Below are 18,226 nucleotides of genomic sequence, written 5' to 3'. Positions count from 1 at the left end.
TATACTACAAGGTCACTGCCATCAAAACAGTCTGGTACTGGCATTAAGAGCAGACACATAGACCAATGGAACAGAATAGAGAGCCCAGAAATAAATCCGTGTCTCTGTGGTCAATTAATATTTGACAAAGGGGGCACGAGCATACAATGAAGTAAAGGTAGCCTCTTCAATAAATAGTGTTGGGAGAACTGGACTGATACATGTGAAAGAAAGAAACTAGCCACCAACTAACACCATACACCAGAATAAACCCAAAATGGGCAAAAGACTTAAATTTAAGTCATGATACCATAAAAGTCCTAATGGAAAACAGGCAGTAAAATTACAGATATCCCATGTAGCAATATTTTTGCCAATATATCCCCTAGAGCAAGGGAAATAAAGGAAAAAATAAACCAATGGGATTTCATCAAAATAAAAAGCTTCTGCACAGATATAGAAACCATCATGAAAATAAAAAGAGAACTGACTATGGGAGAACATATTTGCTGATGATACAACAGACAACAGTTTAATCTCCAAAATATATACAGAACTCATTTGACTCAACACCAGGAACACAGACAAGCCAATTAAAAAATGGGCAAAGGACCTGAATACACACTTCTCCAAAGAGGACATACAGATGGCCCACAGACGTATGAAAAGATGCTCAGCATCACTAGCCATCAGAGAGATGCAAATTAAAACCACAATGCAATATCATTTCACGGTGCTCAGAATGGCCATCATTAATGGATCAACAAACAAGTGCTGGCAAGGATGTGGAGAAAAGGGAACCCCAGTACACTGCTGGTGGGAATGCATACTGGTGCAGGCACTGTGGAAAACGGTATAGAAATTCCTCAAAAAACTACAAATGGATCTGCCTTTTGACCCAGAGGTTCCACTGCTGTGAATATACCCTAAGAATCTAGAAACACCAATTCAAAAGAACCTATGCCCCCCTGTTCATAGCATCGCTGACAATGGCCAAGTGTTGGAAACAACCTACACTCCCATCAGTAGACGAACAGATCAAATAACTGCAGCACATGTACACAATGGAATGCTACGCAGCAGAAAGAAAGAAGAAGGAATTCCTACCTTTTTCAACAGCATGGATGGAACTGGAGACTATTATATTAAGTGAAATAAGCCAGTCGATGAAAGACAAATACCATATGATCTAACTTATAGGAGGAATCTAATGAGCAAAATAAAGAGCAAAACAGAACCAGAGGCATGGAAAGAAGGGAAAGGGATTAATTAAAGGGCATATATCAACGACCCATGGACATGGACAATGGGGTGGGGATGGACTGTGGGAGTGGTGGTGGGCTGGGTGGAGGAGGGCAAAGGGCAAAAAATTGGGATAACTGTAATAGGATAAACAAAAATTTAAAAAGTAAAAGTGCATCTTAATAAAAAAAAGAAACAAATACTAAACAAAAGCATATAACACTAATGCTAAGGAAAAAGCTTTTTAGAAAAGAGACATTATATACTTTCAAACCCTCTTTCCCAGTAACAGAAACAAATCAAGAGAGGAGGGAGATGACAGTAGGTAAAGAAAATAAAACACTGTTAATATATAAGCAGCTCAAGGGGAAAAGTTAAACTTGTTCACAAGGCTGTGCTTAGGTAACCTACAAAACATTCTCTAGGATTCAATAAGAAAATAAAGATCTGCCCTGGCTGGTGTGGCTCAGTGGATAAAGTGCCGGCCTGCAAACCAAAGGGTTGTTGGCTCGATTCCCAGTCAGGGCACCTGCCTGGGTTGCAGGCCAGGTCCCCAGCAGGGGCTATGCGAGAAGCAACCACAATGACGTTTCTCTCCCTCCCTTCCCTTCTCTCTCAAAATAAATGTATAAAGTCTTAAAAAAAGAAAGAAAATAAAGATCGGTAACTTGCACTGTGAAAGCTCTGAATACTTTGTATACATTATGCATTTCTACTTACTTTTACCCAACACTTATAAGAATCTCATCCAATCTTCCCAATAGGCATATGAGATAGACTTTTACTGCCTTTCCTTTTACAGATGAGGACACAAGTTACTTTACTGGGATTGACTCTAGCATCAGGGACTCCACTGCCCTGCTTTGCTAAAGCGCGGTCTTGGACCGTCAGAATTCTCGCAAGACCTCCACTTTACACCGTGCTCAGCACTGTTCCTCAACCGAGTTATGGAGTTATGTCGCTGGGAGACTTGGTTTCTTCACTAAAAAACTAGGCTCTGATATTTTTTTAAAGATGTAAGCACTACAAACCACTTGTGATGGCACTGCAATCCTGAGGCACTCTAGAATAGGGAGTCAGGAAAACCAGTTTGGGGTGCCAAAACTACTAGTAATTACTGATTATCTTTTAGACAAGTCACTTAGCCAAGTGGGTGTCACTTTTTGTTCCTTGACATCTGAAGTGAAGGAGCTGAACAGATAGCCCTGTGCTTGAATATTACAATCAAATTCGAACATTAATGGAGTGCCACTGTGTGCTCTACAATGGTGAGCTACTGAGGATCCACACAGCTGTAAACTGTACCTCTAGTAATTCAAGCGAAACTCATTTTTTCTCTTGCAGTAAAGGTTAAACAAACATTGTGGAACTCTTAGAGAGTTCTAACTGATGAACTCACAGTAGTTTAGACATTAACTCAAATATTCTGACCCAGGTGGACACACCTTTGTACACGCACATGTACACACTGCAGAGTAGCTCGGGAAGAAAGTGCATGAATGCAAAGAGACACCACTAATGCCAGGGGCTCTTTAAAGGTGAGAAAAGGTCTGGGTCCCCTTCACTGAAAGGCAAAGGGCTGCATTTCCGTGCATGAGCACAGAGAAACTGTTTCAAATCTCACCACACAGTCTGAATTCATGGACAGAAAAAATACCCCTGACCATAAACACCAGTTGCTATAAAAACATCAGAGACTTGGGGGAAAAAAGAAAAAAAAAATCTCGCAGCCTACCAATCCCAGTTGAATTGCACTTCAGTCAGCCTTTCTCAACTAGGGTTCTGAGAGAGAATTAAGCCTAACACCCTGTAGCGTCTGTACAGTAAGAAATAAATAACTTCCTTCCTATGTATCTAGAATTATACTAGTTATGTAATATCCTTTGGAAAAATTGAGAAAGCCATTTTCTGTGTTGTTGATGAGGAGAATAATTCTGGTTGAACTCATTATTTTGCCAGCACTTAATAGCTGCTTACCACTGCAAACAGAAGAGGTGATGTTGTACAGAAAAGGATAAAACTGCATACAGCGAATCAACTTCAGGCTGCTTTCACACTCTGGGCATTTGGTAGTTAATTTCAAAGCCTGTCTAAAGGCCTCAAGTGCCCCACTGATATTCTTCAGAGCAAGGTAAGCATTTCCCAGGCTCAAAAAGGTCAGGGGCTGAAAAAAAAATCAGCAAAATGTTAATGAATTAATATTATCTGAGAATTACCAAACCTTTACATTATAGGTCTTTTGGCTTTTTTTTTTAAGGTACCCCATAAAAGTTAATGGCTAACGGCCCACTTTACTTTCACCAGCTATTTCTAAACTGTGTAACGCAAATATAAATTTATCTTTTACCTTTATCCTAAGATAAAAAGTACACATATAAAGTGTGTAATGTATACTAGTATTAAGTGTATAGATCAATGAATTTATATATAGAGGTCTCTTAACCACCACTCATCTCAAGATATAAAAACAAAACATTCAGAATGTTCCCAGTGCCCAAAGAGCCAAAGTCAACCCCAATCCCAGAGGTAACCACTGTTGTGACTTCTATAGATTAGCTCTGCCTGTTCTTGAACTTCACATAAATGAAATCAGATGGCATGTTTTCTTATGTGTATATACAATATGTATCCTTTTGTAGCTTCTTTCACTTAACACAAAACTAAGATTCAAGAAATTGAGTGTTTTTGTGTATCAGTAGTCAATTCTTTGTAAAAAAAAATGTGTAATGTTGCATCATGTGAATATAGTACCACAGTGTGTTCATCTATTCTCTCAGTGACATAGGTATCCGCACTGGCTCCAGTTTTTGGCTAGTATGAATAAAGCCACTACCAATATTCTTGTGAAGGTCTTTTGACAGCATGATGTACTCATTTGCCTTGGGTATACACTTAGCAGTGGCTCCTAAGGAGGGGCATATACTCAGTTTTAGGAGATACAACCAAATAGTTTTCCGAAGTGGATGTACAGATTTATACTCCTACCCGATGGTTTGAGAATTTGCTCACTGGGTCAGTCTTTTTAAATAAGCTGTTTTAGTAAGATGGAGTAGCATCTCACTGGGGTTTTAATCTGCATTTTCTTAATTAGTAATGATGCTGAATATTTTTTCATGTGTTTATTGGCCATTTAGATATCCTCATTTCTGAAGTGCCTGGTGTTTTCCCCATTTGAAAAAATGGATTGTCTTTTCCTTATTGATTTGAAGAACTACACACACACACACACACACACACACAAACACACTCATATATACAAGATACAAGACCTTTATTGGAAATATTTAGCACAAATATTTTCTCCCAGTCTGTGGTTTTCCTTTTCACTCTCTTAATAGTGTGTTTCGATGAAGAGAAATTCTTAATTTTAATGAAGCTTAGTTTCTATATTTTTCTTTAATTATAGCTAGTGCTTTTTGAAATCTTTGCCTAATGTAAGGTCATGAAGACTTTCTCCTATTTTTTTTTATCAAGAAGTTTTATCTTTTACATTTTGGTACATGATCCACCTTAAATTAATTTTGTGTACAATGTGAGGTAGGAATAAAGATTCGTTTCTTTTTCCCTAGGGGTTACCCAAGTATTCCAGCTCTACTTATTAAAAAACCAAAAGCCTCCCCCGCTGAAATACACATGGAACTCCAGATGTGCCTTTGTCATAAATCAGGTGACCACATACATGGGGGCCTATTTCTGATTTCTCTATTATTGTTCCTTAATATATTTGAGTATATCTGTGCCAATACCACATGTACTTCACAACCAGTCTTCAAATCCAGTAATATAAGCCTTCCAACTGTGTTTTTCTCCATCTCACACCAAATATTTCTTGGCTATTCTAGATTCATTTTTATTTAGATTTTAGAAGGAACTACCAATTCACACACATATGTACATGCAACTGCTGAGAGCAAAATAATACCCATGAAGTGAATCTATAAATCAATTTGGAGAGAACTTATATCTTAATATTGAATCTTCCAATCCATGAACACAATGTGTATCTCTACTTACTTAGGTCTTTTTCCTCTTATCAATGATTTGTAATCAGTATGGAAGCTGATTGCATCTTCCTTTAGATTTATTTCTTGATATCAGATTTGCACGCTGTCATAAACAGTTTTCCAACTGTTTTCCAACGGTTTGGTGGGACTCGGTTTTTAAAAGCAGCCCAAAGCCTTTAGTTTGGGATGTTCTAGCTGAAATACACCTATGCTTAGTGTTTCTGTAATTTGCTTGTATACACACCATTCATTCTACACTTACTTTATGATTAAAAATATTTTAAAAGATCTAAGAATGTTTTATTCTCAAATTGCACTATATACGCCTATGAAATACAACATCTATGATTTACCCAACTACTTGCTTTTGATTCAGGTGTTTAGGTCATCCAAAATGTCTCATATAACAAAGCCAAGGTATGCAAAATATCCCAGATTACAGAGGCCTAATCCAAGTAGGTTTCGAATTACATGTAAAGTACTACTTAGTGGTTCACCCTCAGATTCAAAATGAAATCCCACACCTTGATTTCAAAACTGTCTTTGTACTCTAAGAAAGCAGTGTTGTGATTACTGTCATGCCGAGTGACAGCGGTGCAATACCCTGTATTGACAAGAACTAGTAAGCACTGTGGAAAAAATGATAAATTTTCATCAACGCTTCCCGAAAATAATGACTGAATATTTACTAGTGTTTCGGACACTGCTCTAGATACTGGGGATCCAACGGAGAGGAAGAAAGATAAATCCCTGCCCTTGTGGATCACACAGTCTAGTGTCACACAACTGTGAAGAGAGTGTGACGGAGAAAAGTACAGCAGGAAAGAGATACAAGCAATACCAGAGCGGGGGAGGGCAGTTTTAAATAGAGTATAAGGGAAGGACTTACTGAGAGGTTAGTATTTGTAAAACGTTTTAAGGATATGCAGGAGCATGCTATGAAGAAATCTTGGTGGGAGGGTGAAGTATTCCAAGCAGAGAGAACCCCCTGAGGTGGGGGCATGGCCAGCACGTTCAAGGCAATGCAAGGAAGCAAGTGAGGCCAAACAGAATGAGCAAAGGAGTGATCTCATGGAGATGAGGTCAAAAAAGAAACAAGGTAACGCAGGACTTTTACACCATTATAAATTCTTGTCTTTTACTGTACGTTACACGGAGAACCGTTGCAGAGATTTGATGACACAAATGACACATTTCTTTTTTTTACTAAGGATCTGACTGTTGCTATATTGTGAATAGACTGTAGGGGGACAAATGCCAAAAGCAGAGAAGCAAGGTAGCAGGCTGCTGAAATAACCCAGATAAAGATAATGGTGGTTTAGATTAGACAGCAGTAGAGAAACAGTGAAATTCTAGGTATATTTTGAAAATAGAATCAGCAAGGTTAGCTAATGGATTGACTTTGCCCTGAGAGAAGGAGAAAGGTTATAAATGAGGCTCCGAGTTTCTGTCCTGAGCAACAGGCTTTACTTTACTTAAATGGGGAAGACAGAGAAGAACACACTGGAACAGTGTTAAGAAGCTTGGTTTTTTGAGAGTGTTGTAGACACTGAGGTGGAGATGTCAAGTGAGCAAGCTGCTGCATAAAGGAGCCCAGAGTTCAGAGCAAAGGTGACAGGTGATTCATCAGGGAAAGGACTGTGCTCTTGAGATACAGCACTGGTACAACTGGCTATCAGTGTGGACATGAGCTTTGATGAATAACCTTTGATCCCTACCTCACATCATAAAGAACATTTAACTTGAAATGGATCATAAACCTAAATGTACAACCTAAAACTATAAAACACCTAGAAGACAATACAGGAAAAGGTCTTTGTATATTTGAGAGTTAACTATTTACAGACAAATCATAGAAAACACACACAAAAAAGAACTAATTTTTTCAAACTTCTTATGAAGAAGTTAAATCAAACAGTAGAAATAAAAAAAGAAAAGACAGAAGAATGTAAGGGTAATTTCGAAAAACTAAGACAAAAAAGCAAAGAAAATATTTTTAACATAACAGATGGCGTTAAAGACTATTGTATAAAAGTCCACATGAAATTAAATACTAAATTTTAACAAAATGAACAAAATACACACAAGAACTTTTACTTTAAAAATTAAAAGATAAAGAAATTTATATTACAACAGAGAAGTGAAAACTTTAAAAGTAAACTTGTTTTACACACATAAATCCAGAGGCAGTAAGACACAGCCAAAATTGTGCGCCCTGTGGCCTCTCTCCCTGAGTTCACAACTGAGCTCTGACTTTCGGTAAATCTCTTGGAGTTTCTTCATCTATCAAATGGGGAAATCCTATCTCGTAGGGCTGTTGTGAGAATTAGATAAGTTATTACATGTAAAGTGCTCACTATCACACCTGGTTCTAGAACAAAATCAACCAAAGTTAGCATTTATTTTAACTGCCCAATTCTGGTGAAGATACAGGTGAAATGAGTATTTTTAGACCTTGGTAATGGTAATGTATATTGGCCCAAATTTGTTGGTAGATTTTTTGGTATTTTGTATCACAGTCATTAAAATATTCATTTTCTTCTTAGTAATTCCAGTACTAGCCATCTTTACTAAGAACATTATCTGGAATACAGAAAAGGCCTTATAGAGAAAACCATATTGATAATAGCTAAGAACTATCAGTAACCTAAACATCCAACAACAGAGCAGTAAGCTGTGATATACCAATCCATCCAACCTTTAAACAACCATTTAAGTTGATGGCTATAAAAACTGTGAAGTAGTACGTTATTTTTATCTAATACATTTTAAAGATCACCAGTACAGCTGAGTTGCAATACTATGAAATATTTACATAGAAGAAAAGCTTAACAAGGAAATACTTCCAAATATTGGCAGCTGTGGATGAGGTACTGAATAAGATTTGCAGTATCTACTCTGAATCACTGATTTATCTTTTTATTCTTGTTTAGTACACAGTTTTTAACAACTGAAATTTTAGTATAACATTCAAACGTAGAAAGGCAAGCAATCTGTAAAGGAGCTCTTTTCTTCAGAAGAATATCCTGTCTAATTGCCTTGGCTTGTGGCAGCAGAAAGTGAAAAGCGCCGAGGGGAACACAGCTGTATCCACCTTCCCTCTGGACGCCCGACCTGCCCCACATCCCGCACGCAGCACCCGTTCCCGTGTTCCCACCACACTGGGCACACAGTGAACATTCAACAAATGCCGGATGTGCTTCTTTAGCAACTTGACCTGTTGTAGGGTATAGCGACTGTAAACTTTTGCTTAAAATCTAGCTATGAATTTGTGTATTTTAAAGGACACTATTAATAGAAAAATATTTTTTCCTCATACTTAAAAAATTAGTTCAGAATATCTCCAATAAACCTACATCATTCATGCACACTTCTTCTAAAAGTTTCTTTGGATAGAAAACTTACAAACTTTTAGATACCAGATATAAAAGCAATGTAACTGTACATTTATTCTAACTGTATTTCATCAAACCTAAGATGTCATGTCATCAATTGTAACACGTATCCTTATTTCAGAAATGCTGAAGTATCATTTTAAAAAAGGAAGTGACATCTTAGAAACTATGAAATAAAGTTGCGAACTGCAAAGCAGCGATGCACCCCCACGGACTGCACGAGGGAGGTCCCAGCACACACACCAGCACACCTGCCCTCACCAAAACCACCTTTAATTTGAGCCCTGGCCGGGTTGGTATAAAGATATCTATGAATTCAAGACGTAAAACAGCATAATATTAAGCAGCGTGCATGTTCTGATGAGTGGGATAAAGGAAAACCAGGTGTTTCAGAATACCACAAAATAGTGGCAGCACATTTTTAGCAGCTATGTCCTTCCTGTTTAAATATAATTTTCTAAAATATGTAACTTTATAATGACACATTTCACTCATTTAAAATAAACAAACACATCAAAAATAAAACAAAACAAAGTATGTTTCACGTGCTCTGGAAATACGCACATCCCACTCTGGGTCTGAGTTACCCTGCACGGCATACACAGCTACGAAGGAGCGTAAAACCTCACCTCAGAGCTATTGATGGCCAGAGCTTGAAGCAGCAGCTTAGCAGCATCAAGGTGAAGGCCGTAGTGAATCAAAAGGTTGGCCAGGTTCACCAGAGGAACGTCCTGGTACTGAAGTGGAGCCAAATTCAAAGCTCTCTGAAGACAAGCAATAGCGAAAGTGCTGTTTCCTACCGCTCTCCAGTAGAGTCCAGCTTCATTGAGTATCAGCCAGACAGGGGCATTTGGCTGAAAAACCCCAAACACTTCACTTAGTACAAGAGTGTAGTACTTGTTCCAAAAACAATTTTCAATACATGCATTTTAATTTTTAATTACAGTTACTAGTCACTTAAATTTCAGATGTCCGAAGTAGGTGACTCACCTTATTAATAGCGTGAAATAAGAAAGATCCAATCTCTTCTTCTGGGATAGTATAGTTATTAATACGGGAAAGCAGAATCTGAAAACGACAAAAGGAAGACTGACTCAATTGAAAACAGCAGGGAAGACATTTGAAAAGAATTTCTATACACAGCAGTCTCTACTTGAGCTCCTCAGGAACAGCGAATTTGAATAGATATTTATAATTACATAGCATAAGGTCACAGATATACCAACAGGTGTGGACCTGCTCACATGTATGCCCTAGTTTCCTATAATTAAAAAAGCTGAAAGATATACATTCCATATACATATTAAGGTGATCTATCATATCCCATTAGAGCCAAGCTAAGTGTCCAGAACCACATGAGAAATTCTTCAGGAGACAACAGCATGCAATCCCTGATGCAATAAAGATCTACCTTTTCCAGCTGGGAAAGCATATGACCCTACGTTAGTCTATGATCTTGCAGCACGTATGTTACTGTGAGCAACTCTAAGACCGGTATCATGGTCTATCTGTCTTTGTATTCCTAGTACTCCAAACAATGCCTAGCACATATTTTTTGCCCCAGTAAATGTTCGTTGAATGTGAATAGTAACTGTTCAGTTTTAAAATTAAGTTTAATAGGAGGCTGTTGCGATGGTCTGTTTTCTCTGTAAAAAGGTTATTTTTTCATTTGCACCTATGAAATGGAATGTAATATAGAATTTATACTCAGTAATAAAATATTCCTAGTTGCACATAACAGAATTAAATAAAACAACATGACAGAACTTGTTTGTAAAAGTGTGTGCAAGGTGGTTATCAAATTTATACAAATTCCTAAGGACCCCATATAAGCCCAAAGCAAGGCCGATAAAGCCAGGGGAAGAGAATCTTCAAGCTTTCAACTGACACAAGCGTCTGAAGGCTGAGGGATGCAGAGCTACACTGAGTGGGCACAAAGACCCCATCAAGGGACGGGGCGCTGCGTCACCCATCTCGTAGCCCTGTCGGTGGGAGGGAGTGTTTAGGGGGTCTAGGCAAATGGCAGCCTGAGGAATACTTCTTAAGGATTTCAACAGTTCTTTAACTCTATCCTTCAGTCTGATCAAGGGGAAGCTCAACCACTGCCTCCTATCACATTTCTGTTCCACCTAAGGGGCTTGGGAAGTCACCCAGAATGGACGGCAATACACACCAGCCTAAGTGAGCCTTACTTTGCGTGCATGGTCATCTGGCATTTTGGCTTTCAGATCCATGCGGACCTCTAATTCTTTGACTAAGTAGGACAGAGTCTGGCTTTTTCTGAAGTCAGTTATGGAACAGTCAGGGGTTTGGGCCTCTTCTTCTGAAGGATAATCATCACTGTTGAGTTCGTGGATCCTGGCACAAGAAAAAGGAACAAGATTCACATTTTCCAAGTTTGGGTGATGTCAAGATAAAGACTTAACCTTTCAAGTCCAAGGCTGGTGCTCTCAAAGAACTGCCAGATGACAACCATGCAGATTCAAGTGCTTTGCCAAATCCATCAGCACTTGCCTGAGTCCTTTGTTTTCCGGAGGCAGAAAGTACGTTGGCAACTCTCCACCAGCAGGGACTCTCGGGTAACTTTCTGCACAATCCGCCCTTTTAGGCCAAAGCATATCCTGTTTGTCCTAGTAAAGAAACGACGTTTCTCATCAATTTCTTTGGATTTGATATTTCAACATGCCTAATGAACTTTTAAAAGAACATGGGTATACTAGGATAATTAAACAATAATTTAGTTATTTTAAGATAAATGTAGACATTGTGGTTGATTTCTACTGCAGATTACTTGTCTAAGACAGTAATTCTACCTGCTTTACCACATACTGGCTCAGGGTTGGGCAGGCCTAAGTCAGGTGAGCCAATGTAACCCAAGGAGAGGCTTGCTTGGGGCTTCTGGGAAAGAAAAGCCAGTCTTAGTTTCTTAGGCCACATAGGAACAGAACACTTTCTGCTCTAGTTGCTGCTGGCTGTCAGGCTTTAGGATGAAAACCAGTACCGTGATGGCAAATTTAAAAAGATGAAATAAATGGGTCACTGGTGACATCTGTGAGCCACCAAATCAACCACACCAAAATTATGTCTTATCTGTGGACTTCCTGTAATGAGAATTTTCTCTTACTGAAGCCAATTTGAGGTGAAGTTTGTGATTTGTACCTGAAAGTATATATATTTTTACAAAATTAACACAGAAAACTATTTTTCCCTGAACTAAGACCATTTCTTTGCCAATGCCAAAGTTTAACAATTGATTTTGATTTGTAAAATGTTGACTTTTTCTAAATATAAAAGCCTGCTAAACTTATATCCTGATGCTATCAAACTATGGTAAATTTATTTCTAAGTGGCTATATTAATTTTGTTAGAATACAAACAAATAAATTCTGAAAATTTAACAGTGAATAAAAAAAACCGTGTGATCTCTGGTATTTCCATTGCTTACCATACAGTTATTTTTAGCTTAGAAGTGCATCTTTATTAACTTGTTTATTCTCTGCATCTTCTGCTAGGAGGTAAACTCCAGCAGAGCACAGAATTTCCATACTATAGTAACAGTACCAGCCTGGTACACAGTTGGGAGCTCAATAAAAGAAAGCTGATCAAAAATGTATATCCAAGTATGGTCAAGTCTAGACACCTGTTAGGGTTGGTAACTGTTCTCAGCGCTCAAAGCCTGAACAGAAATCAGAACGTCAATCTGCCCCATGTGACCGGAAAGAAGTCAAGGCAGACCCAGTGTCTTACTTATCTAGCTGAATGCCTGCCATTTAGTAGAAGTTTCATTAAGTCCTGACCTGAGCTGAACTGCGCTGTACTGTACTGTGACAGGGGCCATAGTAATCAGTGAGGTTGAGAGCCACTGCCTTAAAGGAGCTTGTCTGTTTGAGAAAACTCCTTCGTCACCCTCTGTGAACTTACCCTATATGCACCAGAGTCCCTGCCCCAGATCCAGAGAACAGAATGGGCTACAGGAGAAGCCTTGACCAAATCACTGATGTCACTCTGATTTGCTGGAACATCAAAGTTCACAGACATCATACTGGAGGTCGATGAATCTTCACCAAACTGGAAAATGAAAAGTTCAATCAAATTGAAAGCAGAAAAGGAGTTGTGATTAAGACTTAATCCAAAACATTTAATGAACACTCAAAATTGGTATGAAATCAGAACTTTTAATTATTCTCAGAGCTATGCTCCAATAGTATTCTCTCATAGATCATGATGCATAGTCAGCAACTTTCCATCAACCATGCCACTGGGTTGTTCTCTTGTCCTGTTACTTCCTTTTGACGACAGAATCTATTTTAGGTTTAACAATGAGCTGGTTTAGAGGTTAATTATTTCGCTCCCCTACCTAGACTAAAACGATCACTACTCTATAAAATTAATGCTCTGTGGGTCAAAGCAAGGGTTCTTAAGAGTTTAATACAGCTGTCATTCAGGCCTTACAGACTATTGTACAATCAATTCCTAATATATACAGCCTTCCTCCAAACTAAGGTAAAACAATGTTTGATGCTCTTATAAGACTGAGTAGTTCTAAAACTTTGTTAGATAAGAGGAAGGGGCCAGGATGGGACAGGGTAGGAAAGATGTGGGGAAAAGGAATGAATATGATGAGTATTCTTTGGGAAACAGAAATGTCATTCATGGAGAGCGTACTTTCTGTAAACTCTGACTTCATAATTGTAACAGATAACTCAAAACCTTAAGTGAAAGTCAAAAATTTTAGGGATCAAAAATACAAGGAATCAAGGAGGGGGGGCAATATTACTCTTAGATATATAAAAGCATATGTAAGAACTAAAAAAGAACAAGAAAAAGACCTGAACATAGTCCACGTTTTCAAAGATATCTCCACGATGGTAGCGCACGGGTTGGTCCCACTGGCAATGCAAGCTATGCTGCTGGTTGACCAGACGGCATATCTGATGATTTCCTGCAACAAGAAAGAAAATTAAAATTGATGAGAAAGACCAGCAATGTCAACATGATTTCTTAGTCTAAATCATTTGTTTCAACTCTGTATTCTTCAGAGTCTGGCAGAGTACTTATAGAGGTATTTATACAGGAGAACATTAATTAATGGATAATTAAATTAAATCCTTCTAGGGAAGACTCACTCCACCTACAATACATAGGGTCTCCTGATAATCACTAAGGTATCTTCTGGCAATTACATTCTATGATTGTAAAAATGTATTAATTACAAGAGACTTCAGCCATCTCTCTGGAAAGAATTTACGTTATATACTTCATAATTCTGTTTCGAATTTATATATAAGAGCTCTGGTTGCATTTCAGTGCAGACAGAGAAGTAAATAATCCCAAGGACTGGACATACTCTTTACACTCAAAATAGCAAAGAAAACTTGTTAGGTGGATTGTAAAATGAATTGTAAATGGTCACAGCTAAGGTTCAAAGATTAAGAGGCTTTCTAGACCAACATATTAATCAAGGCAGAAATGTGTAATATAAGGAATCCTATGAATTTATTCTTTGGTGTCAAGCTGTCAGATCTGCTCTCTTAGGGTTTAATCAAAAATGAAAATTCTGGATGTAACCAAATCACCGATCTCCTGTCAATCCAAGTTCCCTTACGCCAGTGGTTCTATTTTGGGCCCACAGATGAAGAGATTTTGAAATGTCTTCTTCCCAGAAAAAATGTTTGCACATACACAATTCTACTTATAATTCTGGGAAGGTTTTCAGAGTTCCTGAACTTAATCAATTGACCCAGATTAAGACCTCCTGCTTGAGATTAATTCTAATCTAAAATCTTACTTCTAAAATAAACATTTGTTTTTAAGGGAACAAGAAAGAAAGGTCATTTATTTAGCCGTATTGCCAGTGTTGACTGAAGAGGGTGGGTGCTCTGTTTCTAGGGTGTGTCTGGCTTGTTTTACTTGCTGTAGGCTCCAGGTGCAGTGTTTTCAGACCAGCAGGAACAGGCATCAAGTGGGAGCTTGTTAGAAACACAGAATCACACCTCTCCTCAGACCCACTCAATCAGAATCTGCATTTTAACGAGATCTCCAAGAGACTGACTGGTATATTAAAGTTGGAGAAGTATCGATGTAAGCCATAGAGGGCAAACAACCATAGTCAAGACTAGGATCTAAAAGATTTGACTTTTGCCCTGGCTGGTGTAGCTTATTGAGCACGGGCCAGTGAACCGAAGTGTCGCTGGTTCGATTCCCAGCCAGGATACATGCCTGGGTTGCAGTCCAGGCCCCCAATTGGGGACATTTGAGGGGCAACCACACATTGATGTTTCTCTCCCTCTCTTTCTCCTTCCCTTCCCCTCTCTCCGAAAAATAAATAAATGAATTCTTAAAAAAAATAAAAATAAAAGATTTGACCTTTACCTTACAATATAAATTTTTAAAAAGTCCAGGGATCAAACCAGTACTCCAGGCCCGCAGGTTTACCTGCTGTGATGACCTTGATTTGAAAATCTAAGGAAGTAACAAGCATAACTTTACACTGCTTCACGACTACACGAAAGTTATGAAAGTAAAGTACGCTACAAGGGAATTTCCTAACCTGTCTTCAGTGATCTGGATCAGTACCTACCTAATTGTGCCTCTTTTGCCATCTGTGTCTCATGGATGATGTTTCTTAAGATTTGCTCCTCTTGAATCAGCTTGTGTTTTTCCAGGATCTCCTGCTGTCTCAGGTAGTGATCATGCTGCTTTTGATATTCTTTCAACTCATTCAGTGTTCGCTGGAGGGACCTTAATATTTTTAACACCAGGGAAAAGTTACAGAGCTTTAAAATTGTGAATTTTAAACCCACTTACATGCACAGATTTTCTGGTTCTGAGCCATAATCGCTAGGTTTTCTTTTTCCCTTTTAACATATAATCATTATACCACAAGTGCAAGAAAAATGAAGCTAAATAAATGCTATCGTTTTATTAAAACTTAGGGGCAAAAAAAATGGATGCAAAATTCTCCCCTTAAACACAACTACCCTGACGTTAAATAGCTGGTGTGCAGGACTACACACACATTTAACCACTCTGGTTTCATTCCACGAAGTCTGTCAGTGCCCCTGACTGTCACAGCCTTTCTAGAATCCTCCTCTGATTTTGCCTAAAGACAAAATTAAGTGTAAGGGCCACTCTACCTTGTTCTCACTCTAGCTCCCTGATTTTATAGATTTTGGGAAAAACCACAGAAATTTTACTTTAGAGAGGAATATTCTTTACCACCTGGTATCAAATCAGCTGCCTGATTATATTTAATCACAAAAATCTTATTATCTATTACACTATAACATACAGAGATTTAGGAGCTGCAAAGATTGTATTAAAGAGAACCAATTTGATTCTTCAGAGCATAATATTGGAAGAAGCTCAGCCAGGGAAAGTTCTGATCAGGTATAATAGAAGCCAGGTATAAACCACGAAGCTGTCATTCTTTCTTTTCCACTGCATAATGCATTAAACCAGGGGTGTCACACCCGTTTTCACCGGGGGCCACACCAGCCTTGCGGTTGCCCTCAAAGGGCCGAAGGTAGAGCTCCTGGCCCATAGTTAAGGAGTAGTTACATTTATACACAGTCCTAAAATTACATTTGGCCCTTTGAAGGCAACCTTGAGGCTGATGTGACCCCCGTGAAAATGAGTCTGACACCCCTGCTTTAAATAGACTGGAAAGTAAGCAAATAGGAAAGTTCAGTGAGTTCCAAAAATCATCACTTAATTCTCTAACAATCCAAGTAGACCTGAAACACTAAGGCTAACTCTATAAGCGATGAACAGTTCATTTCTGAGTTATGTGGTGCTTCTTAATTGACCCTGTATCTATGGAATCAAATATTTTTATTAAGTACCCTGCAGGGACCAAGTACAACAAAATTCCATTACTGCACAACTTATACAAATCCGACTAAAATGTGCGCAAAATAATGTCTCTTATCCTCACTTAACCAACAATAGCGAGGAAGATCAAATATAGCATGTGCAAGCAATTTTACTGACACTGTATTCTATGGATATAAAACCGTAATGAATAGACTTCCTGAGTATCCAGCAGCATACCCCCTCCATCTGACTTCATGGAAGTAACTGATGTTCAAATCAGAAAGCTCTAAATGACAGCATTTACTGCAAACATTCTCTAGTTCCTGGAGTCCATGCTATTAAAGAGATTTCTCTGTGCCACCACTAACTTGTACTAAACCTGTGGATATGGAGAAAAGGGATGGGACTAGCAGTAGTGAAAATGTGCATTTTAAAATTCCAATGAACAGCCCTGGCTGGTGTGATTCAGTGGACTGAGTGCTGGCCTTCAAACCAAAGGGTCGCCAGTTTACTTTCCAGTCTAGGGCACATGCCTGGGTTGTGGGCCAGGTCCCTGGTAGGGAGTGCGCAAGAGACAACCTCACATTGATGCTTCTCTCCCTCTCCCTCCCACTCTCTAGAAATAAATAAATAAAAACAAATCTTTAATAAAAAATAAAATTCCAATGAACAAATTAACAATGATGTCACCATCCATAGGTCTAACCTAAGGTTTTATGGTGCTAGTGCTTCAGGGACAACTTTTCTCCCAATTACCTATGTTGAGCTTCCAATTTTTGCTCCAGCTTTTGCTGACACAGGACAGCATGCTTCCTCTTAATAGCTTGCTCAAACCCAGGTTTGGCCTGCAAAGCATGGTCGTAACAGAGCACCGAGTGGTTATACTCCCCAAGCATCTGAAAGGAGAAAGCAAATACACACACACACGGGGAAAATGTTAGCCAGTCTGTCTGCATCTATCCAAATGCCCTAATAATTCATGAGATCACGCAGTGTCTCACTCTACAATGAATGTTATTTTGACCAATGGCCAAATCTCCACAACATGCAAACATGCTATAGGACGGCTTACTTGGAAGGTACTGTTCTCTTAAGAGGTATACTATGCAGAAATGAAATATGCCTATCAATGTAATTATTCTTCCTTTTTGTCAAGAAGCTAGGAAAATTATGATACATTTACATCCCCTTTCCCTTGTTTGGACCAAAAGAGGAAGGGAAAAGGGTATTTTTTATTGAGGAAAAAACACCCCCAGCAACTAGTTTGGCTCATGAAAAACAAAAAGACTTATTTACTGCATATATATTTCCCAAAGTGTAATAGCTGGTGAAGAAGTCACTGTCGTCCAGGGCTGCGTGGACCACGACAGCAGCGTCAGCAGAGAAGTGCGCTCTGTGCAGAACATTGGCCAAGTTGACCAGGGCGATGTCCTTATTGTGCCTGAAAGGGGAGGAGAGAGCAACGAGAGGGGAGGGATGAAGCCTGCGTCCCATGACATGGACAGCTACCTGACAAGGGAAAACCACACTCGGAGTCACTGAGCTCAGGGACGTAACTCTGGGTACACTCAGAGATGGAGAAAATAATTTACAAAAACCATAATGTTTCATTTTTGCATAATTCATGATGCTTAATCTGATAGCTACAAATTCTGCCACAAAAATAAGGGCTGGCAGACATTTTATGATTTTAAAATGTATTTAGGCCTTATATTTGTTTTGAGAAAAATTTAATTTATGATAATGTCTCCAGTCAAGGTCCTTGCATTCAAGTCTCAAGTGGATCAGAGG

At 38.7% G+C, this 18,226-nt stretch overlaps 1 protein-coding gene across 2 annotated transcripts in view; it reads right to left on the bottom strand.

Annotated features, from left to right (window-relative positions):
• Positions 1-18,226, bottom strand: part of TTC17 (tetratricopeptide repeat domain 17) — a 96,805-nt gene that overhangs the window by 49,881 nt on the left and 28,698 nt on the right. For both annotated transcript variants that reach the window (XM_045825525.1, XM_045825526.1), the window contains exons 7-16: positions 17,732-17,876; positions 17,192-17,331; positions 15,201-15,361; positions 13,450-13,562; positions 12,542-12,688; positions 11,135-11,250; positions 10,813-10,978; positions 9,611-9,688; positions 9,250-9,474; positions 3,199-3,385 (exon numbers count right to left, since the gene is read on the bottom strand). In XM_045825525.1, the coding sequence (XP_045681481.1) occupies positions 3,199-3,385; positions 9,250-9,474; positions 9,611-9,688; positions 10,813-10,978; positions 11,135-11,250; positions 12,542-12,688; positions 13,450-13,562; positions 15,201-15,361; positions 17,192-17,331; positions 17,732-17,876 (1,478 nt within the window). The remainder of the gene's footprint in view (positions 1-3,198; positions 3,386-9,249; positions 9,475-9,610; positions 9,689-10,812; positions 10,979-11,134; positions 11,251-12,541; positions 12,689-13,449; positions 13,563-15,200; positions 15,362-17,191; positions 17,332-17,731; positions 17,877-18,226) is intronic.

Source organism: Phyllostomus hastatus, unplaced genomic scaffold, assembly GCF_019186645.2.
Source record: "Phyllostomus hastatus isolate PE091 unplaced genomic scaffold, TTU_PhHast_1.1 phas_scaffold_585, whole genome shotgun sequence".
Taxonomy (NCBI): Eukaryota; Metazoa; Chordata; class Mammalia; order Chiroptera; family Phyllostomidae; genus Phyllostomus; species Phyllostomus hastatus.
The sequence above is the reverse complement of the archived record's forward strand: the minus strand, read 5'-3'. Positions and strand labels throughout refer to the sequence as shown.